The sequence below is a fragment of the Diabrotica undecimpunctata genome, chromosome 7, assembly GCF_040954645.1.
Source record: "Diabrotica undecimpunctata isolate CICGRU chromosome 7, icDiaUnde3, whole genome shotgun sequence".
NCBI classification, from domain to species: domain Eukaryota; kingdom Metazoa; phylum Arthropoda; class Insecta; order Coleoptera; family Chrysomelidae; genus Diabrotica; species Diabrotica undecimpunctata.
Window position 1 is genome coordinate 61,629,723 of NC_092809.1, and position 25,267 is coordinate 61,654,989.

Sequence of the window (25,267 nt, forward strand, 5' to 3'; positions counted from 1 at the left end):
CTGCTAGGATTTATAAAATGCAAGTCAATGTTTACAAATAAGAAATTGAGTATGGCTATCAGATTGAGGTTCTTCGATTGTTATGTATGGTTGAAACTGCTGCATGGGGTAAAAGCTTAGACTCTGAAAGCCAAGTCCGTAAACAAATTGGAGGCATTCGAAATGTGGCTATACAAGCGGATTTTAAAAATTTCTTGGACTGCCAAAGTCACAAACAGAGCAGTGTTAAGACGAATTGGACATGGCAGAAAACATATGAACACAATTGAAATAAGGAAAAAATCTTATCTGGGCCATATACTTCGAAATGATAAATACTCTCTGCTATACGTCATTATGCATGAAGAGTAGAGCGAAGAAGAAAAAACTTAGGAAAAAAGAAGAAATCTTGGCTGAGGAATATCAGAGATTGGACTAACCTCAGTGTTGAACAGATATTTCACGTTTCAAAAGATAAAAAATCTTTTGAAAAAGTGAGCGCCAATCTTCGTTATAAGACGACACAATAAGAAGAAGATAATGGTTACACAAATGTATATTTGTTCACCCAGTAAATAATGCAACAATCCTCAGGCGCATATATACTACATAAAGAATTTAGATCATGCTTTTTGTAATCATCTGATGATGAATTCCACAAAGATTGTCGTTTTTCTATTTCATCCATAAATAGTTCACCATCGAAGTGTTCCATGACAACAACAGACGTCTTTACACGTCTGCAGGCTAGGAGAATAAGTTCCTACAGAACCATCAATGACAATAAACACGTTGCATAAAAACACCAATTTAAAACATGGCTGATTCCGTCTGCGTGAACGAGATGCGCGTACTTATCTTGACAAGCATAGTGGGCATTCTGATTGTTTCATTGTTCTGTGACTAAACTAAGCAGAAACAGAAACTAAATATTGAGTTATAAACGCTTTTTCAAACTAAAAACAACTAGGAATTTACAAACGTCAACTTTTTGACAAATAACTAAAGGCGGACGTTAGAAGTTTTATTAATTAAATGCCAAACTAGAATTTTAGTATTTATTTAATTTATTCGTCAAAATCATCTTAAATCCAAACAAAATTAGTATTATTGAATAGGTATATTAAAATATTTGTTGTTTCGCATTTAATTAATAAACATTCTAACGTTCGCCTCTGGTTAATTATCAAAAAGTTTGACGTTGATGTAAAAACAATTATATAATTGAAAAACTTTAACTTTTTGACAAGTAACTGGAGGCAGAGGTTTTATTATTCATTAATTAAATGCGAAACTACAATTTTAGTACTTATTTAATTTATTTATCAAAATGAACTTAAACTCAAACAAAATTAGTATTGTGGAATAGGTTTTTTCAATACCTTTCAAACGAGGTATCACTTGCCATAAGGTCCGATTTAAAATTATTGTCACAGTAGCGCTGTAACGTCATCTTTAAATTTAATATATATATATATATATATATATATATATATATATATATATATATATATATATATATATATATCTTCTTCTTCTTCTTATTTTTCCTCTAATGGTACTACAACTCTTTGTGGGTCTTGGTCTGCTTAACATCGTTCTTCCACTCTGACCTGTCGGATGCTTTCCTTCGCCACTGCCTAATGTTCATGTTTTTAAGATCTTTCTCTACATCGTCTATTAACTTTTACGGGGCCTTCCTCTTGTCCTATTTGCTTGAGGTTTCCATCTTTGGATTACTTTTACATCTTGATTATCTGGCATTCTTTTTAAGTGGCCAAGTCAGTTTAGTTTTTGTGACTTTGAAAATCTAACGATATCTGCGCTCTGCATTAATTCATCCAGCTCATAGTTCATTTTCATTCTCTACGAACCATCGCTACAATGGATTGTTCCAAATATCTTTCTCAATATTTTGCACTCAAATATTCTTCAATTGATTTTCATCAGTGGTTAAAAAGGTCCATGTTTCACATCCATATAAGTCTAATTACTGTTTTGTGGATTTTAAGTTTAGACTCACGCTTCTGTAACTTACTTTTTGTCTTTGTATCCATAAAAGCACTTATTACCTGGTAGCTAAAGTAACTCCGTTTTACGAATTTAATAATTTCACATGGTTTGGATTTAATATTTTGTAAAATAAGTAAGTTCTAATTATTTTTATAACGATGCCAATGAACACAATTGAAATAAGGAAAACATCTTATCTGGGCCATATACTTCGAAATGATAAATACTCTCTGCTATACGTCATTATGCATGAAGAGTAGAGCGAAGAAGAAAAAACTTAGGAAAAAAGAAGAAATCTTGGCTGAGGAATATCAGAGATTGGACTAACCTCAGTGTTGAACAGATATTTCACGTTTCAAAAGATAAAAAATCTTTTGAAAAAGTGAGCGCCAATCTTCGTTATAAGACGACACAATAAGAAGAAGATAATGGTTACACAAATGTATATTTGTTCACCCAGTAAATAATGCAACAATCCTCAGGCGCATATATACTACATAAAGAATTTAGATCATGCTTTTTGTAATCATCTGATGATGAATTCCACAAAGATTGTCGTTTTTCTATTTCATCCATAAATAGTTCACCATCGAAGTGTTCCATGACAACAACAGACGTCTTTACACGTCTGCAGGCTAGGAGAATAAGTTCCTACAGAACCATCAATGACAATAAACACGTTGCATAAAAACACAAATTAAATTCAACGTACTTTTGAACTATGAACCATAAACATTAGGAAGTGGTGAAAGAAAGTATCTAACAGGTCAGAATGGAAGAACGTTGTTAAGCAGGCAGAGACCCACAAGAGCACAACAGGTTGTTGTAGTGCCATTAGAGAAAAAATAATAATAAGAAGAAGAAAAGTCAATATAAATGTGTTACCTCAAAAAGACATGTAGCAGTCAGTGGTGTAAAGTGTGAAGAAGCTTAAGATATTAGACATTAATAGTCAAGTTGTATAAACAATTCATTGAAACTAAATATTTGCCGAAAACTAACAAGATCAAAAGATCTTCCAACAGTATGATATTAATTTAATTTTATTTTTACTTTAGGTAACATTATTGAAAAAAATAAGAGTTTATTATAGTAATATTATAAAAGGTGTAATGAAGTTACCACAAAAGCTTCCAATGTTTATAGGAGACACCCGGCAAATGGGAGAAAATTTCAGATCCACATAGCTATCACGTGAAAAGACAGTGTCCTTGTCAAGTCAAAACAAGACACATAACAAGGCGAATTACCAACCGCTAATGCAGTAAGTTTAAAAAATATGAAAAAGTAGACGAAAACCTTGTTTGTACGAACTATTAAATGAAAGAAAAAGATGTTTAAGAACACCATTTCCCCTTCAGGGAATGACTCGGAGAACAAGAACAAACGAAAAAGTGAAGTCGATCCCTACATATCATATAAAAGTGTCTAAGTTATAACTGGTTGGCCAGTCACAGGTGCAGATTTAATTCAACTTCCAACAGTCCAAGGTTCATAATAATTTGGAACTGAGAAATTAATGAGAATTCTATGAACCAAATTAATTTAAAAATTGTATTAAACTATTTCATCAAAAATTATTATATATATATATATATATATATATATATATATATATATATATATATATATAACTTGATAAATGAATCAATAAAATATTAGTTGAATATTTGTCCTTTTGGAACAAGTCAATGTAACATACCTTGTGCTGAGTGTGACTCGTGCTATATCGGTCAGACAGGGAGATCACTGCGAGGGCGTCTTACGACACACCGTAGTGATATTAACTTATCTAAGCATACTTGTGCTGTTGCTCAACATGCTATTAACACTAATCACAAGGTTGACTTTAATGAAATGAAGATTCTTGGCAACGAACGCAATCTCGTAAAAAGGCAGTTTTTGGAAATGTGTTTAATATTTAAACACCCTAACGCTCTGAATAAGAGAACTGACATTAGTAACTTGAGCCAAATCTATCATGCATTAATATTGCAGAATTAGGCTTAACGGTTTTTACTTTAAAATTGTCTTCTAAGGTGTGTGTTTACATAAATTTTCACTACTTAAATAAATTCAGATAAAATAAAATAACATTTTCTTACTTTACTTCCCTTAATAAAGATTGATATTCAACTAATATTTTATTGATTCATTGTTCAAATGTGTCGGAGGAAATTGCCCTACATTCTTCAACAATTCATTGTTTCAAAATGTCAATATTGCCAGGTACTGTAGCGTAAACTTTAGATTTTAAGTATTCCCAAAGAAAAAAGTCTAATGGTGTGTGGTCCGGTGACCGAGCTGGCCATTCTATCGTACCTCGTCGTCCAATCCATCTACCACGATATTCCTCATCTAGGTAACGTCTTACTGCACCATAATGGTGTGCAGGAGCACCATCTTGTTGAAACATTTTGCCGAATTTATCTGGATTATCCTCCAGAATTTCAGGTATTAACGGTTCAATTACATTTTGTAACCTCTCCAGATACACTTCACCGGTTAAGTTAGTATTGAGAAAAACAGGCCCAACTATGTGGTTTCCGAAAATATCTGCCCAAACATTTTTTGAAAATTGAGTATGTGTTTCACGAAAGACGTGAGGATTTGTGTCACTCCAATAACTCACATTGTGTGTATTAAAATTTCCATTGAAAGAAAAAGTACTTTCGTCACTAAAACAACTTGTTTTTATGTAATTGGGCTGTTGGTTAATTTTATTGGACATATTTTCACAGAATTCTAGTCTTCGGTCAGGATCATTATCTGAAAGTTGGTGCACAATTTTTAATTTGTATGGATGAAATTTATTTTTAGTCAACACTCGGTGTACTGTCTTTTGACTGATTCCATAGATAGATGTAACTTGGGCTGTAGAAGAAGTAGGGTCCACTACCTTTTCTGAAATTATGTCAATTTTTTTGTCATCACTAATTGTTGGTGGACCAGATCGTTTGACATCTTAAAAATACCTGTTTGTTTAAACTTCCTAAGAAGCTTCATCAAATAAGCTCTCGATGTAGGGCGATCGGAGTACCTCTCATTAAAAAGACGTTCCGCTGCATGGACCACATTCACCAATTATTAACACAGCTGCTACTTTGTCGGCTACAGTACGTACCGTTCTGCCTTTGTACAAATTTAAAGGTCTCGTTAAAGAATAATTGAACTAAATATTAACTAAAACCAACTTGACTTAACTAAGTAGGAACAGAAACTAAATATTCAGGTATAAACGCGTTTGCAAACTAAAAATAACTAGGGAATTGACTAAACCACAGAATAAATAACAATCAGAATGCCCACTCTCAGATGCCGCCTTTGAAGTGTGTCAGCAGGCGATCGCTGAACTTTCACTGAACAGCACTGGTTCCGTTTAAAACATGGCTGATTCCGTCTGCGTGAACGAGATGCGCGTACTTATCTTGACAAGCATAGTGGGCATTCTGATTGTTTCATTGTTCTGTGACTAAACTAAGCAGAAACAGAAACTAAATATTGAGTTATAAACGCTTTTTCAAACTAAAAACAACTAGGAATTTACAAACGTCAACTTTTTGACAAATAACTAAAGGCGGACGTTAGAAGTTTTATTAATTAAATGCCAAACTAGAATTTTAGTATTTATTTAATTTATTCGTCAAAATCATCTTAAATCCAAACAAAATTAGTATTATTGAATAGGTATATTAAAATAATTGTTGTTTCGCATTTAATTAATAAACATTCTAACGTTCGCCTCTGGTTAATTATCAAAAAATTTGACGTTGATGTAAAAACAATTATATAATTGAAAAACTTCAACTTTTTGACAAGTAACTGGAGGCAGAGGTTTTATTATTCATTAATTAAATGCGAAACTACAATTTTAGTACTTATTTAATTTATTTATCAAAATGAACTTAAACTCAAACAAAATTAGTATTGTGGAATAGGTTTTTTCAATACCTTTCAAACGAGGTATCACTTGCCATAAGGTCCGATTTAAAATTATTGTCACAGTAGCGCTGTAACGTCATCTTTAAATTTAAATATATATATATATATATATATATCTTCTTCTTCTTCTTATTTTTCCTCTAATGGTACTACAACTCTTTGTGGGTCTTGGTCTGCTTAACATCGTTCTTCCACTCTGACCTGTCGGATGCTTTCCTTCGCCACTGCCTAATGTTCATGTTTTTAAGATCTTTCTCTACATCGTCTATTAACTTTTACGGGGCCTTCCTCTTGTCCTATTTGCTTGAGGTTTCCATCTTTGGATTACTTTTACATCTTGATTATCTGGCATTCTTTTTAAGTGGCCAAGTCAGTTTAGTTTTTGTGACTTTGAAAATCTAACGATATCTGCGCTCTGCATTAATTCATCCAGCTCATAGTTCATTTTCATTCTCTACGAACCATCGCTACAATGGATTGTTCCAAATATCTTTCTCAATATTTTGCACTCAAATATTCTTCAATTGATTTTCATCAGTGGTTAAAAAGGTCCATGTTTCACATCCATATAAGTCTAATTACTGTTTTGTGGATTTTAAGTTTAGACTCACGCTTCTGTAACTTACTTTTTGTCTTTGTATCCATAAAAGCACTTATTACCTGGTAGCTAAAGTAACTCCGTTTTACGAATTTAATAATTTCACATGGTTTGGATTTAATATTTTGTAAAATAAGTAAGTTCTAATTATTTTTATAACGATGCCAATGACAACTGCAGAAGCTAAAAAATGTTTCTCTATTTTGAAATTGATCAAGATGTGTCTAAGAAATAGCGCGATTGCCATGTTGTCCATCGAAAAAACTTGGAAAGTTTTACAAACAAAATTATCACCAGCCGCCAACCTATATTTTCGAAATATCTCCAAGAAAATCTGTTTTATCTGAAAATAAATTAAATCTGACAATATGTTTAATTTTGGATCTAAAAATGTTCTAATTAATTTACTGAATGATAAATTTCACTTTTCAAGTATATTGGGTAGACAAAAATCAATTATGATAAAAACAAAATGAAATTAGTTAGTCAATCATTAGACTACAGGAAAGAACATAAAAAAATACCTCCCACGTGTTGTTCGTTACGCTTAACAAAGATAATAAGCTTTTTGACATACATATTTCTAATACCACAGTTTTATGTGTATGACAGAATTTTCTCTCTGTCCAATTTTTCTTTTTCATTTTCGTCCTTTAAGGATCTCGGTCTGCAAATAACAGGTTTGCTCTTTTGAATTACCGAGCAAAATTTGAACGGAGCTATTGGATTTTATTATTTTCAATTATTTTCAAACGTCAGTTGAATGCGACCTGCCAATTAAATCTAATGAATGGAGGATGAATGACAAAGCCATTTAGCTTTAAAGTGGGAAATATGGGAAAATATAATTTTAGTATGTACATTTCATATTATTACTTCTTTCTATATTATCAAATATAACTATTTTCGTAATATTACAGTTTAGTTTTGTGCCAGTATTGTTTAAACATTATTTGTTCTGAAATCGCTGTTCAAAGTACGAGGGCGGCTACAAAATACTCTTTAATGACAAAAGAAATAATAAAACTGACAAGATTCGTAAATTTTTTAACGATTTAATTTGTATAAAATAATGTTAAAACAATTCAAAATTCTATTTTCAAAAATTATATAAGATTATGAAAAATTATTTTATTTTATTTAGCGTATGGCTACATGCGACATTAATATAATATGATATAATATTATAAAAACAAATAATAAACTAAAGGCCGATATCGAGGTTGAAAATCCCATTTGGGTTGCCTCCAGGAAGTCTAACCAATTCTGATATATGCTCATAAGTTATATTTACCCCCCGATCGTGGTTGCAAGAACTTGACATGGGTTCGGGGGCTTAAGCTGATAGGGCTGTAGTCAAGCGCAGGGAAGCGCAAGTATGTGTATGTGAATGAATGGGATCTCCCTAATAAGGAGCTCTCTGTTGACTGAAGGTAATCCCTATAAACGTGCTAGGCCTAGTGAATAAGCAGTATGAACGGATGTGAAAGGACCTCACTAGAGCAGTCCCTGTCCTCACTTGGATCTCTAGAACCTTAGGGAATCTTTCCTAGATAGTCGAGAGACTAGGAATGGATGTTTTAGCGACTAAGAAGCAGCCTACCCAAGTTATCAATACCAGAATTCACAGCATGGAGGATAGTGCTCACCCCTTGCAATCGAATCTTAAGAGTGTATTAATGTCCAAATTAACGTTTTGTTGCGGAGGGAAGGCAGCCATCTGCGGAAACCTGCCTGGTATAAATCGTGTCTATTACGTCATAAGACAAACATAGATGTGGGGGCTTGCCTTAACGGGACGACCAAGTAGAAGGGAATCACAATAAAAATCCTCCCAAATTCAAGGTGGAAGAGCATAAGTCAAAGAATGAATATTTAGGGGTATCTAACTACTATTATGTGAACTCTAGGGCACCTAGCGAACCTTAGTTTTAATTGCCTTCCTGCAGCATGCGGGGCTCTGTCGCTGGTAACATTTAGTTCCCTATCCTCTCATGGGAATCTGTAAGGAACCCTGTAATAAAGAAAAAGAAGGGATATCCGAGTCCCAAAGATGGGACACTGAAATGGAGGTTGGCGACTCTCATGTACAGGCTAAAAACTAGCCTGAAAACCCTTAGAGGTACTACTTCTAACTATTGGCTACGACCTTAAGCCCTTAAGTCCCCTACACGGGAAAAAAAGTATAAAGCTATCTGATGTGGCAAGAAAAAGGTTTAAATACCTTAGTACGAAAGGGCTGACTCCGAAACAAACCCGAATAAAAACAGTCAAGCCCATAGAGGAGACATCTTCGGAAAAAGGTTCCAAAAGGGTCCGTTCTGAAGAAACACTTCCGAAGGCCGACAGGTAAAAAAATGAAACCGCCTTCTCGAAATGTCTGTAGTTGGTCATTTGTCTCTTAGTCCAAATCGAGATTACACTGTTTAATATAGTCATAGTTATTGTTTTGAAGTTGTTGTAATAGTACCAGCAAACGGCCTCATTGTATTATTCAATTGTCTATCAATAAGTTTGGTGTGACAGCTATTTCTCCAACTGCTAGATCTATTGATGAAAAAATTGTTTTCAAAATTAAATAATTGGGATTTAAATTAAAAATAACCCAAAACGGTTAGACAAAATTACTTTTGTCGTCGAAACATTACAATTAAATCATTAAACGCAGTGCTTAGTATCTGTTATGCCATACATAAGCTCAAAAAAACATGTAAGAGTCTCAACTTAGGCAACCTTCTGGCAATTTTAAAAAAATAGATAAATTATAACCAAAAACTTTAAAAGAATTCTATTAGCAAGAGTATCAGTAGACTATTTAAAAAAAATTAAAATCGAATAGAACAAGATTATAAAAAAATTGAACATGAAGAACAACATTCGGGTCGGCATATTTAAAATACGTCATATATTTTCAATTTATAAAAAATTTCGGGAGGAAAACCAAAAAATGTATTATTTAGATCAGGGATCCTCATTAGTATTTCTTTGAGAGCCTAATAGTTTGAATGAAATTTTCCTCAGGGCCGCAAGTACAAGTGGTGGTATGAAATAACTTTAAGACTATATGACTATAACATAAGTTTATTACAAGTTACGTAAAAACAATATAATTATAAATTATAATAATTATATAAATTTTAAATTATATTGTTTTGCATGTAAAAAGTAGGAAAATGTCTTTTACTTGACTCCAGGAATGTCAAATCCTGAATTTGTTAATTCTTTGAAGTGGGCGAAATCTTTCACAGTTCTCTAGAATGGCATCTATGTTAGCAGGTTAAGAAGAAACTGAAATTCTCAAAACGTTTTCAACGTTCTCACTACTTAGCCTAAAAATACACAAAATTTTCTGAGCACAGTCAGTTAAGAAATTTGTCATTTTCAACTGCTTCCCAAAACTTATAGTAAGTTTTTCCTTCTTTTTTTCTTCAAAAATACTTTTGAGCTCTGTACCATTCTGAAGATCAATTAACTCATTTTTCAAATCCCTAGTTTCGTATCCAAAAATAGAAAGATGAGCTACATTTGCTGTTGTTATTGGCCATGGATTTTCCACCAAGCGAAATGGTTCTTGAAACTTCCTGAAGTCACTAAACCTCACAGACATTTCATCCTTTAGGTCTGCTAACAGCTTCAGTAGGTCAGAAATCTCTTGACTTTCATCTGGATTTTCATCCAACAGTGCTTTAACGGAAGAAAAGCTGGAATAATCTTCATGTTACAATTCTTCAATATAGATATTCAGCTTCTGCTCCAGTGAAAACAGAATACTCATCATTTTCCTTACAATGTTATTGTAGTCTCCTTGCAATTTGGTCAATGTTTCATTCATAATACTCATTGTATCAGTGAGAAACGCTACTTTAAGCCACCAACTAAAATTATGAATATCAGAAAACTATTTATTCTTTGTAGCCAAAAACAGAGTAATCTCATGTCGAATGAAGAAATGTTCCAAAACTTTACCCTTACTCAGCCATCTCACTTCTGTGTGGTAAAGAATGTCCCATATTGCGACATAAGTTCTTTAAAAAATTCTTGAAACTCTCTGTGGTTTAGTTCATTTAATCTTATGACATTCACAATCTTTACAAGTGTTTTCATAACACTTGTATACAATGGAAACTCGTTAAATTATCATTTCCCTAGTGTTTTTTCAACAGCTGAACAAACCCTATATTTCGCCCCAACATTGATGGGCAACCATCAGTACACACAGAAAAAACCTTTTTCAAATCAATGCTATGCTCGTTAAAAAAATTTACGGTAAATGGTAAATGTTTTTAGGGTCCATTTATTTTTTCGGGAATGGGTATTTACGAGGTCCACAAGGTTTTGAAACATCTTTACTAGCCGGCCAGTGCCACTGTGGTGGGGGGTAAAAATGACTAATGCAAAATTCGGTAAAATGCATGGCGCCCCTCTAAACTACTGTAATATGATTAAATACATAAATAGGAAATATAATTATATTATAACTCGCAAATTTTGTTTTACTGCCTAGCAGTCTGAGGGCCGCGAAAAATCGCACCGAGGGCCGCATGCGGCCCACGGGCCGCATAGTGAGTATGGTTGATTTAGATGAACGTGGGTAAATACAGGACATACAAAAAACCCGTGTGTGGATCGACGAATTAGTGAAATCTTCCAGGCAGGCGCTTTTGTCAGATCTCTCAGCAGGTCTCAAAAATCTATCGGGTAAGGAAAAAAGACTAATTATTACATATATTGGGAGTGAAACAGGTTTTATAGAAGGTGGCTAAAGAAGGTGGTCAAAAAAGAGTGGCGACTATCACGAAGTTTTTGAAAAGTGACTTGCAAATATTTTGCCCCTTTTAGAAGACAACTGTGTAGTAGATTTCATAATACTCCTTACCATTTGTGAAAAAGTGAGAAAGTACCTACTACAGCACGGACAAAGCAAAAAATAAAAGACTGAGCTCAATACTCTACTCTATTGTGAGCTAAATTCTATTGAGCTGATTTGGGATGATGATAAAAATTTTGTTGCTGCCAACAACAAGACTTTCAAATTTGCAGATGTCAAAATCCTTTTAAATTATACTCTTAATATTTCCCCGTAGAAATAGAAGAACTGTGTAAAACATGAACAGAATATACTAAGACAGAGTTATACTAAGAGAGTGATAGGCAAATGGCACTACGAGAGACGTTCTATTTCTGACAATACAAAAGGTTCCAAAAATTATCGATGTAGAAACAAGCACAAAAATGGTGAAAAAACACTCTAGTATTGTAAAATAAAATAGCATCAAGTCATTTATTGATGTCTCCGATCAAACGGCGTTATAATCCTTAGCATACACGAAATTAAGTAGTACCGGAAAGTGGATATAGAACACAGTAAAAGTATATGCATATATTGCATATCAAACCATATTAAGAAAAAAAAATGATTGTAACATCGTTTCAAAAGATACCACAAATTTGCTGGAGAAACGCACATTGCTATAAAACACTTAGCAAAATAAGAATAAAAACATCTTCCAAGGCCAGCGGTAAAAAATTTGTATACAATGACTGCATTTGGGCTGTACATAATTGTCACATAAAAAATTAGCCACTTTCTGCAATGGTGATGGTACATAGCTTTCAGATAATTTCTTTTATTACAAACCGTATGTACCATATTTTGACACAATATTTTAAACAAGTTTTTTTTAGAATTACACATGTTTATATTATAATACGATTTGACATTCTTAACTCTGATAAAATAATTTGACGAAAAATAATACACCTCAATTTCGGTGAAATTTATAAACTGTCTGCTCAGTTTGAGTATATAATATTTTGTGACTGTGTATGACACACATAGCGCATGGATAAAACGCTGTAAACCACTTCTGGTACATATAGGAATCAAAGCGTTAATGAATAAAATAACAAAGAGGCAATTATGCTATCAAAGATACCTCATAAAAAAGGAAACAAATGGAAAAACAAGTAAAATATAAGAAACAAAGAATTTCAAACAAAGAAAAAATGCAGACCAAAAAAGAAATTGTAATAGAGAAATTGCAGAGAAAGATATGAAAAACAAATTGTAGAGATGAAAAAATTAAGCGAAAACACTAAGAATGCAAATAATAGCAATAAATAAAAATAATGGAAAAGGTGGGTGAATGAAAATTAATGTCGAATACAATAGAAAATATCCACTTTTTCATGCCAAAAATATTGATTTTGAAATTTGAAGACACACTCTTGGGACAACTTTGGAAGCGAAGCTTCTATACTGGCATTGTATTACTTTTTTTTTTCTCTACAGTAAAATGCTGAGGTGAGCGTCTCGGAACTAGAGCCACTAGGCTTCGTCACGAGTAGCGTCTTCGAATAGCGGTTCTTGACATCGATTCACTACTCTCTATCAATTAATTTTTGGTCATATGTTTACTCTAAGTAGGTTTAAGTTATAAACTGCATGAAAAATAATTAACAAAACATAGATATTAAATGAGAAGTAAAAAATTAAATGAATATCTGTCACTAAAATATTCGATTCGTAACGATTTTTAAAATTTAATAAAAGTCGTAAATTAATAACAACATTATCTGTTTAAATTTTTTTAATAATTCTCGTTTTAAAGTTATTTTATATAAATACATTTATTATTTTTAAATATATTTAGTTTATGTAATAAGTAATAAATTTACTGTCAAATGATATTTATATATATTTTATTATTATTATGTGGTTTGAATTTTACAGGTTTGCCATAAGTAAACAACGTATGCTTCTATGCTTTGTTTGTTAATACGTTAACAGGTGGCGTTAGGAGCTAGCATATTAATTTATTGAATTTGTTTAAAATATAAAGTATAAATAAATAATAAAATTACTTTATTTAATTTTAAATAAAAATTTAAATTTTAAAAATATAAAAAATATAGTTGAAATTCCGCGCTAGTCTACAGTACCGCCTACTGTTAGACTTTTTTAATATAACTTGTTATTTTTAAATATCTTATTTAGCTTATATAATAATTAAATTTACTATCAAATGATATTTTTTATATTTTCATAATTTCATATAAATATAATTTCATATAAATACAATTAGTAAAACATTTTAAAAATTTTCATATTTATACAGTGACAGCGGAAGAGTCTATTTGTGTACCTAACGAGGAGGTGGCCATTAGGTATACAAAATGTCAAAACTGACCATAATTTGTTATTTTGATTTTTAAAACGTTTCATATTTTTTTTTAATACAGAAACATATTATTAAATTTCGCGCTAGTCTATGTTACTGCCTACTGTACCACTTTTTTTTCTTTAGCAAAAAATAGTGCCGCCACCCGAAACAAGAGTAATCATATCTTTTTTGCGAAATTTAAAAAATTGAATGAGCAAAATAATAGTAATTTCGTAGTGTAAAAATGTCGCGACTTAAAATCACTGTAGAATCTGTTCAAAAACAGCTACAAACCTTTTTAAAAAACAAAAATGAAGGCGTTTTTTATACTTTAAAAATTAAACTTTTGTTTTTCTCTTAATTCTCAATATACAGGGTAAATTTTAAGTATGGACGATGTTTATAGATTTTGGTTGCATACGGGTCTTGTGATGCGGCCGATATTATGGAGCTATTTACATTGTTGTCAGATCTTCACTGGAAATCTAATGAACTTGCTTATTTCAAATGGATTATTCTGTATATTTGTTTCCTTTTAAAGTCCTTAACAAATACCGATTATTTTTATGGTATGTTCGCTGTAAGTAGGTACCTAAATGCCATAATTTAGGAGTTATTGCTACAGTTACATTATCTATGCCAAAATTTAGATACTACATTTAGATGCCAATGACTGTAAGAATAACAACTATGACGTTTCAATAAATTGGTATGGTTAGTGTATTGAATGTCACAATGAATAATTGTATATCTGTATATATTTTATATCTGATATTAGTATATGGTGATATGCGTAGAAATCAACATGAAACGAGTAATATCTTTAATAATTTAGATACTAATCGAAATCCCATAACAAAAGTCAGTAAATTAGTAAAAAAAATTAACGAAATTTGTTTAGTAAAAGATTTATCGTAATCAGTTTTCATATTTATACAGTGACAGTGGAAGAGTCTATTTGTGTACCTAACGAGGAGGTGGCCATTAGGTATACAAAATGTCAAAACTGACCATAATTTGTTATTTTGATTTTTAAAACGTTTCATATTTTTTTTTATAAATACAGAAACATAGTATTAAATTTCGCGCTAGTCTATGATACCGCCTACTGTACCACTTTTTTTTTTCTTTAGTAAGAAATAGTGCCGCCACCCGGAACAAGAGTAATCATATCTTTTTTGCGAAATTTCAAAAAATGAATGAGCAAAATAATAGTAATTTCGTAGTGTAAAAATGTCGCGACTTAAAATCACTGTAGAATCTGTTCAAAAACAGCTACAAACCTTTTTAAAAAACAAAAATGAAGGCGTTTTTTACTTATACTTTAAAAATTAAACTTTTGTTTTTCTCTCAATTCTCAATATACAGGGTAAATTTTAATAATGACGATTTTTATAGATTTTGGTTGCATACGGGTCTTGTGATGCGGCCGATATTATGGAGCTATTTACATTGTTGTCAGATCTTCACTGGAAATCTAATGAACTTGCTTATTTCAAATGGATTATGCTGTATATTTGTTTCCTTTTAAAGTCCTTAAGAAATACCGATTATTTTTATGGTATGTTCCCTGTAAGTACCTAAATGCCATAATTTTCGGAGTTATTGCTACATTTACATTATCTTTGCCAAAGTTTAGATACTACATTTAGATGCCAATGACTGTAAGAATAACAACTATGACGTTTCAATAAATTAGTATGGTTAGTGTATTGAAAGTCACAATGAATAATTGTATATCTGTATATATTTTATGTCTGATATTAGTATATGGTGATATGCGTAGAAATCAACATGAAACGTGTAATATCTTTAATAATTTAGATATTAATCGAAATCCCATAACAAAACTCAGTAAATTAGTAAAAAAGTTTAACGAAATTGGTTCAGTAAAAGATTAATCGTAATCAGGGTGCAGAAAACTGTATGAGCTGAAAACAAACATGATGCTTGTGTTCTGGTAAAAGACGATCCACACTTGAGTACTATACAAATTTGTTTCGAGTCCTGGCCTCCCTTACCAAACCTCTCCATATATTACGTCAGTAGCCATTCTCCTCCACGATCGACTATCAAGGAGATTTCTGGCGTCCTCTTCTACATCATCCTCCCATCAGTTTTTCGGTTTTCTTCCGGTTTTCTTTCCTTCCAAATGCTTGGCCTGCCCATTGAAGACGTTGTAGCCGGACAAACTGAGATAAAGGTGGTTCTTTATATATATTATATATTTAATAATTGTATCTGATTTGCCAACTGTTGTTCTCATTTATAGGGACTAGTATTCGTCTCCGTATCTTACTTTTAAAGATGTTTATGCGGTTTACAGATACAAACACCCAAGTTTCACATCCATAGCTCACTATCGGTCGGATTATGGTCTTGTAGTTTCATATCTTAGTTCTTTGATGTACGTCACGTAATTGAAATCGAGCTTATACCAAAGTATGTCGTATTGGCTAGGATGATTCTTCTGCTAAGCTCTGCATTGTCAATGATGCCCTTTGTGATGTTGACTCCTAAATATATAAAGCTATCTACTTTTTTAGTTGTCAACTGTCAGGTAGGGTCGTGTTGCTCTCTCCGATCGACATTGTACTAGGATTTTAGGCCTTTTTCGTTACTATAGTCAGAATCCAGAAATCTAGGCAGTAAATTCTTGGAAGTATTAGTGATGGTTCATTGCTATTGTAGGTCTTCCAATGGCGTACGAAAAATATCATAAGAAGTTACGACAAAGCTACTTGTATTAAATAAATATGTACCTATTTATAATTATGTTTATTTTAATATGATTATTATTGACATTTGGGTTATTATATATATTAATATAATATACGTGGTGTTTGGTAACGAATGGCCATAACTTAATCTTAGATTCCTGAGATTAAAATAGGCCGATTTAAACTAACTTACTTTAGTACGAAAGTTGATAATAACCAAAATAAAGGGGGTCAACATAAACTTTTATTTTTAAATATTTCGTGACAGGCATGGGATAACAACACGAAATTTGGTAAGCTGGAGTTTTTTGGGACGAGAAATCAAAATTCGCCACTAAAAATGATGAAGGACGCCACATACATCTTTCAGTGCTCGTTTAATACGTTCAATTTTTTTTATCTCCCACTCGACATACTTTTAGAATCAAAACTTTTATTCTCTTAATATTTTTACTTAGAAAAGATATACTACATTGCTGTACAACCCATTACTTTTTATTATTGTTTTATAAATTTGAATTAATTACAATAAATAATAATTTTAGTTTAGAAGGTAATAGTTACACCTCCCTAAAACCGCGATAGTCGGTGAAAGTCGGCTACTCAGGTATTCAGTTGTTTTGCTATCGAAGTAAACAGTGGTGTGATGACGATGAGTAGAATACTATTTTGCTGACGTCATGTTGCCCAGCAACCGTCGATTCTATTCGTCGTTGCTACGCAACGTGACGTCAGCAAAATAGTATTCTACTCATCGTGGCCCCACCGCAGGACATGACTCACATATCGATTAGATTATCTAAGCAGTGAACACTTATTTTACTGTTGTGAGTAATATGGAAAGTGAAAGCAGTAAAAGTAAACGACGTCCAAATTTTTCAATGGGAGAAAAAACTATTATATTCAATGTGTATTGTGGACTCCGTGAAAGGAATAAAAGTATGTCGGTCAACGATGTAGTTACCCTGTGTAGTGATTTGACTAAAGTTTCGACGAGAAGTATATACAGAATTGTAAACAATTTTAAACAAAGTGAAGGCAAATTGAATGATGGACATGTTGAAACCATTGAAACCAGAGGTAGAAAACGCATTCAGCTTGAAGATCATACCAAATATGCTATTCGGAGGAAATTCCATGCTTTCTATTTTCGGAACGAAATCCCAACCTTAAAGAAAGTTGAAGTTGAAATAAATTCCGATAATTCAATACTCAAAATATCACGACGTGTTTTATTGCGAACATTAGAACAAATGAACATTAAATATATAAAAAGAAGCAGGAATAGTGTTCTTTTAGAAAAAGATGAAATTGTTTTGTGGCCGAGAAATTACTTACAAAAAATCCGAGAGTATCGTCGTGAAGGACGAAAAGTTTACTATTTAGATGAAACTTGGCTAAATCAAGGTCATACTGTCTCAAAGGTGTGGCAAGATTTGTAAATTAAAAGTCGTCGACAAGCCTTCATTGAAGAGCTTTCATTAGGATTAAAAACACCAGTGGGTAAAGGACGGAGGCTCATAATAACACATATAGGCAGCGATTCGGGTTTTTTGGACAACGGCTGGTTACTATTCGAATCCAAGAAAATCAACGATTACCATGAGGAAATGGACGCTCAAAGATTCGTAGGTTGGTTTTCAAATATTCTACCAAGCTTTGAAGCAAATTCTGTCGTTGTTATGGACAATGCGTCATACCACAGTCGACGGTTGGAGCCATCACCAACGACTGCCTGGCGAAAAGGTGAAATAATCAACTGGCTCTCTCAAAAAAATATACCATTCAATGACAACATGTTGAAAGTACAATTATTAAACCTCGCGAGGATACATATACCCGTTTTCAAGAAATATGCAGTCGATGAAATGGCTCGTGCAAACAACATAATTGTACATCGCCTCCCTCCTTATCATTTTGAGCTGAACCCTATCGAGCTTATATGGGCTCAAATAAAAAACCAAGTGGCAAGGGAAAACTTGAGTTTTAAAATGGAGGAGGTGAAGTGCTTGTTAGCTACTGCCATACAAAACGTCACACCTGAGTCTTGGAAAAATTGTATAAGACACACTATAAAAGAAGAAGATAGAATGTGGGACTTAGACACAAGAGTGGACATTTTGGTTGAACCATTAATTATCAATGTAAATAATAGTGATCGCGATAGCTCTTTATCAGCCGACGAGTCGTCTTCATACGATGATTAATATTTTAACTTCCTGTGGAGGTCGAACCATTTTATTAAGATTACTTTCGTATGTAAGTAAGTTTGTTTTATTATACATTTTGTACCAATATACTTTGCTCTTAAAAAAAATGAATACTTCTTATATATATTAGGTATATTCGATTCGATTTATTTTATTTAATTATAATATATATGTGTGAGTGTTTATATGTTCACTAAAAGTAAAAGTTCACTTCATGTATACTTTTTCCATCGTCAATTTGCCAAGCGTCGGCTTTTGAGATTCTTTGATGCCAATGCCGATCATTGGCGTGGAAATTAAGAAAAGGGATCAGTTATCAAACGCATATTTCAAGAAAAATCATATAATTTTTATTAATTTTTACATAATTATATTCAGGAAAATTTCTCAATTTTTGGGCAGAAATTGTTTAAACAATTTTTTAAACAAATTCAAAATATCACCTTTTGTGCTCCAAAAAATATTTTTTAGGTTTTTGGGTGACTCTAAATAAGATCTATGTCATTTTTCTCAAAAGTTAATAGTTTTGGAGATATAGGCGATTTAAAATCCGAAAAATGCGATACCTAATATGCATTTTCGAGGCTTGAAAAATATGTAAATGAGTATTTTTGAGATTCAAGAGTATCTAAACTAAAGTATCAACATTGATTTTGGTGAGAAATCGGAGCAATATTTTCCGTAGCAGAAAAAAGTGATCTTTTGAATTTGAATTGTTTCCGACAAAAATGTCCGGCACCCTTCAACCTTCGATTTGTTTAAACGGGGCATTTTTGAATAGGACTCTTCAAAGGACAGAATCAGTTTTTTTTTTTCAAATGGGAGCGGGCTCACAACATCGAATAAATAACAAATTAATTCTTTCAAATTAAAGCTTGTTAATTTTAGTGATTTATAAGAATATTGGACTTATTATTTAGTTTTTACATAAACCATAATATTTTTTTACAATTATCTGTAAATAATGGCTCATTCTGTCAGAAAATTTTAAAATATTGTCTATCCAGCAATTAAGATAGTCAACTGAAATTTAATTCTTAAACACGGCCTACTGTTAATGCACAAACAGGGTGAATCTTCAATATTTTGCTTCGAGTTAGAGATATCTGAAAAAGTTAATTGGAAAAGATGTTCCAAATATTATTATAACCCCACATAACAAAGTTTTATGTCAAAATTCGCACTTTTACTTTTTTCATTAATTGAAGAGCTTATTTCCAAAGTGTCTTAAATCCAAAATTTCGATTTTTTTAATTTTCTTTTTTTAAACTTTATAGATTTCTTCAAGTCTAGAATAAAGTTATATGTACCAAAACAACTTCTTATTTACCATTTAAAAGTGCATATGAAAATTGTAAAATTGTATAATTTGTATGTTAAATTTGTATGAAAATCTGTAATTTCATGGATTTCATTATATGGATGTAAGACACTTTGGAAATAAGCTCTTCAATTGTAGTCAGGATTCTAAAACGGACAGTTGGCTGTCCCGAGATGCATCTTTAGACAGCCAATTGTAGATTTAGGATCGAGATTACAAATAATACTGAAAAACTAAAATTGCGAATTTTGTCATGAAATTTGGTATGTGCGGTTACAATAAGTGGAACAACTTTTCCAAATAAGTTTTTCCGATTTCTCTAACGCGAAGCAAAATATCGAAAATTTACCCTGTTTGTGGATTCGCAGTAAGCCGCGTTTAAAATTTAAATTTCAGATGACTATCTTAAAAAAATGTGCACTATCAACATGTATGACTGTGCAAAATGTCAAATCTGTATGTATTTTAGTAGCTGATATATAGAGGTGTCTTCATCTTAAATGCGACACACTGTATAATAATGAATACTAGTGTTCAAGATGCATCGCGATAGCTGTAAAGAAATTAATTAGAAGGACTGAAAAGAATCGTCAGAGTCTTCTGAAGTCGAATCGTTCCCAGGTTGGATAACTATTGGTGCTATTGCCGGTAAAACAGGATATTCGTTTTCTATTTTTACAACATGAGCTTCGCAATTTTTCCACACATCGCTATTAATGCCACTAATTATTTCTCGAATATTCTCAATGGCCATTGCGCTTAATGTTGGTGACTGATTATATTTTCGCAATCGTTTTTTTACGGTACCCCAAACCATTTCAATTGGATTAAAAATGCAATAGTATGAGGGTAATCGCAAAAGAGTATGGCCGTGCCTGCTGAAAATGGTGTCAATAACGTATTCGTTTTTAAAATTCCGACTTTTGATCATTCTAATTAATTCTTTCTTTACTGGAATCTTTTTAGGAACAGTGATGTTTTTAAGTTGCATAAATTTTAAAATTTCGTCCTTTTTCGTGTTATTATTAGGTATTTTATTTAATATGCGGGAATGATCCGACGCATTATCCATAACAATCACTGAATTCGGCGGAATATATAATTATATTCAGGGAAATCTCTTAATTTTTCACGACTCAGTTCTAAAGTAGGCACTCTATTTTCTTTGTAAAAATTGTAAACTGTTCGCTGAATAACGTCTTTTGCAGCAGTGTCAATCCTACCCAATTTTTTATTTGGTCGCTTTCGTTTTAAGGAATGATCTGTAACTGTGCCTAATTTAATAATTGTATATATCGTCTTATACCCGATTTTTTTAATACATGAATTCTCGAAACAATTGCATTATCAATTGTAAACTGTTCGCTGAATAACGTCTTTTGCAGCAGTGTCAATCCTACCCAATTTTTTATTTGGTCGCTTTCGTTTTAAGGAATGATCTGTAACTATGCCTAATTTAATAATTGTATATATCGTCTTATACCCGATTTTTTTAATACATGAATTCTCGAAACAATTGCATTATCAGCCATCCCAATATTTTCTTTTTTCAAACACTCATACATATTTAAAACTATTCTTTGGGATTGTACGTGCAAATCTTTATTTTTTAATTCGGAGCTGTCATTAACATAATTGTCATTATTTATTGATAACACAGAAGTTGATGCATCTTAAAAAATGCCATCCTAGAAAAATATAATATTACTTATAACTTATATTACTTATACCTTATAATAAGCCTCCGCCTCTGCAAAAGGAAATATTTTAGGGTGTCACATAGCCAGACAACCAGGTGTTCATTAGAATTTACGGCTTTGCGCCTTCGCTGTTGCCATAATGCATGAGTTTAAAATTAGTGAATATAACCTTAATACCATTATTAATATATCTGCAATTTTTCATGTTTCCAGGTATAAAATCAATGAAATTTGGAAAAAAATAATACAATTCTTGAAACCGTTTTTGAGAACTTGGATTCTTAAAAGTTGTCTGATTTCTTAAAAGTCGATCATTATATCTATAAAAGTATTACCGCTAAATTCACCAACAGGGCAACGTCGAACGTTCAAATTCTCTCCAGACTACAATGTTGCCAATATTCGAAAATTACTTAGAATATAAGTAATATATACAAAGTTCACGGTTGCTTTAATTCATTAGTGAAGAGTCCATGGAAATATTAGTACCTAGTTAATTAATTTATATATATATTTTTTGAGAATATGTTCATATTATTTTTTAAGAGTGTCGTTCGTTGACTAGCAATTGAATAATAACGAATAGAGAATAGAGAATATTTTTTAAATATAACCTTAGGAATTTTAGGAAATATGTCTGACAACCTTGATTTGAAAGGCGGTCTCTTTGATACCAGAATGAGACATGTTTATGTTGGAAAATTATTAGTGGATGTACTATAATCGGCAAGTTCAGAATTGGATTTTCATAATTATGTAAATTAGTATATTTAAAATATAAGTAATTCCAATAATAACTAATAAGTAATTGAAATAACAGCAGGGTAAATCTCTCTACCTGCCTTTTTGATAATTAATTTTTGTAACAAACAAAAAATGTCATTAAAAAAAAATTATAGTTTGTCATTAAATGTCATAGAAAGTTTCTTTGTCTCGTATGTTTTGTACAAAATTATGGAATTTGAAAGTAAGTGTTTTTTTGTGATAAGAAGTATACACTTCAAAGTTAAATATAAGTCTCATATCATATTATATTAAGATTAATTTTTAAAAGTCACTGCAACAGTGTGAACGATACGCTACTGAATGCTAAGCTAGGAAGTCAATGAGCAATTTATCTCTCTCTATATTATGACAACGTTGATCTACTATTCCTTTCTACCGGTCCTAGAATGCGATGTTGTCATGTATGACTTTTACAAAGAATATTATCGTACTTTAGATGTTTTCTATATATAAGTATTGTATATAAATATAATATTATACATAAATATTGATGTTACTAAATACATTTTATTATATACCTTAACAAATACAAAACGATCATTAATATGATAATTTTGCTGCATGTCAATGATTAAATGATAAATTGCTAGAATATCTATCATTACAAACTGGCAACGATGTTGTTGGTTTATCGCATTCACAGTTCGGAGAATTTACTGCCTACAAATTTGATTCTCAAGTATAGACAGACCTATTTGTTTAGCATGTGATAAAATTCCGTAGACGCAGTCTCACCTGTTGCTTAGGTTCTGCTTATGATATGTATTTTATTTGCATATGCTACCAGTTGGACTGATTTATTGATAAGTGCATTGTTTCTACCTTTCAGAAGGTAGAAATTCCATCCATACAAAATAAAATTAGTTCAGGAGTTGTCAGATAATGATTTCGATAGACGAGAAGAGTTTTAAGACATAATGATGTGCTCTATATGCTCTATGTGCTCATCTGATAAAGATGGTGCTCTACCTTTCTATGCGTGTGTGGTGAGGTAATACCTAAATAATGTGTTTACCAGAAGATGGATTAAAAAGCGTGGTTTTACCGAATGGCCCGCGCGATCACCCGACATAAATCTTTTAGACTATTTCTAGTGGGGTCACTTAAAACACGTCGTTTATAAAACGAAACCTGCCAATATTCAGGAATGTATTGCAAAGTTTTAAAAATCACATGGCTTGTTGTATTGAAACAAACGGACATTTTGAGAATCTGCTATAATCGCCTTTACTGGTTTTATAAAATTCTTAATTTCTTTAACATGAATTTGTTTTCAGCTGCTGTAGATTTTCTGCGCTATATTATCCATATAATTATTTTACTGCACCAGTTTGTTTAAAATGGTTAAACCTTTTTCTAGTTTATTGTCAGTAGGTCTAGTTAAGAAGATTATTTAAATTAAACGATTTTATTAATCTAAATGTATTACTTTAACTTCAGCGAAGATAATGTAAAGTAGCAATAACTTTCAAATTATGGCATTTACACTAGTGGCCAAAATTGTCGAAAAATTTTAGTTTTGTTATCAGCATTCCTCTTTTTCACAACACTTATGTTATTTATAGGTTTATTTATAATTTTATAGCATGGTTTTATGCTTCTACTTAATATTTAACATCTATTTTAAGAAGAAAAACCCTCTAAAAATTTAAAAATAAATAAAACAACAGCTGTTAGCTATTGTGGATATATTTTTAAAAAAATGGTGCAATGGTTATTATCAAGAAAATTAGTATTTGGTGAGATAACCTTTGTTTTTTAGGACAGACTTGATTTTGCGAGGCCTAGAGTTCACGAGACGAGCCAAATCTTCTCCTGTAATAACTCTAAACCAGTTTTGAATAATGGTTTCTATCAGTTCTCTCTTGTTACTTGGTTTCGGCGTGATACTAATACGTTCAGCCTTGACAATAAATTTTCTATTGGATTTAGATCGGGACTATTTCCAGGCAAAGGTAGGATAGTAACGTTAGTTTCTCAACCATTCCATGGAAGTCTTAGGCGTATGATAAGGCGCTCCATCCTGCTGAAAGATGTATTGTTGAGCATCCCCTTCAAATAACTGTCTGATAGTCACAGCAGTTTGGCTTGCAGTATCTCTTCCTGATATTTTTTTGTATTAATTAAACGTCCAACTTCGTTATGGTCATACAAGCCCATACCATGACACTCACAGGATGCTTCGTAGTGACCGTAGTACATTGGCGCAAAAGGTCTTCTCCCAGTCGGCGACGAATAAACTTCACTTCGTCAGTCCCAAAGATCGAGATTCTGGGTTCATCGCTCCAAATTACCTTACTTCATTGTTCGTCTGTCCATCCTATGTATATTCCTGTATAACGTTTACAAACTTTCATTACCTCTGCCTTTTGTGGCGCTACCACCCAATTTGTTTGCTATTTCTTGATATGTGTAACCTTCTTCTTGAAGGATAAAATTGCTTTGGCTCTCTTTCCTGACGACTAGTCAACACGTTTTAGGTTTCTAAGTGCCATTTTCATTGAATCGACACTAATGTATTTCTCTCTGACAATTAAATAATATCACCTTAGTAACAACTAGCTAAAGTCACAAATAAACACTGGAAGTCGCACGAAACTGTAATAAACGCTTCCAATTAGGTCGTCAACTGACTAGCAAAACCACAGTACATTGAAAAGAATTCTATTCTTTTAACAATATATAATTTATAAAAAGCTATTCTTTTAGCATTAAACTGTGGCAAAACCCTGACGCAATACGGTATCGCCAATGTTGTCATTCACAAATCTCGAATTTTCGGCGTTTCGCTTAAATCTGTTTCCATATTTTATTAAATAATTATGTTAATTTATG

At 32.1% G+C, this 25,267-nt stretch overlaps 2 protein-coding genes across 2 annotated transcripts in view; one reads left to right on the forward strand and one right to left on the reverse strand.

The window, feature by feature from the left end:
* LOC140445423 (excitatory amino acid transporter 3-like) overlaps positions 1-25,267 on the reverse strand; it is a 251,423-nt gene that overhangs the window by 220,162 nt on the left and 5,994 nt on the right. The window lies entirely within an intron of this gene.
* On the forward strand, positions 18,212-18,622 carry LOC140446401 (uncharacterized). Its single transcript, XM_072538948.1, has one exon. The coding sequence runs from the start codon at positions 18,212-18,214 to the stop codon at positions 18,620-18,622; it is 411 nt and encodes a 136-aa protein (XP_072395049.1).

Excerpts from the sequence above, each read along its gene's own strand:
- LOC140446401 (XM_072538948.1), top strand. The coding sequence starts at position 18,212 with ATGTTGAAAGTACAATTATTAAACCTCGCGAGGATACATATACCCGTT.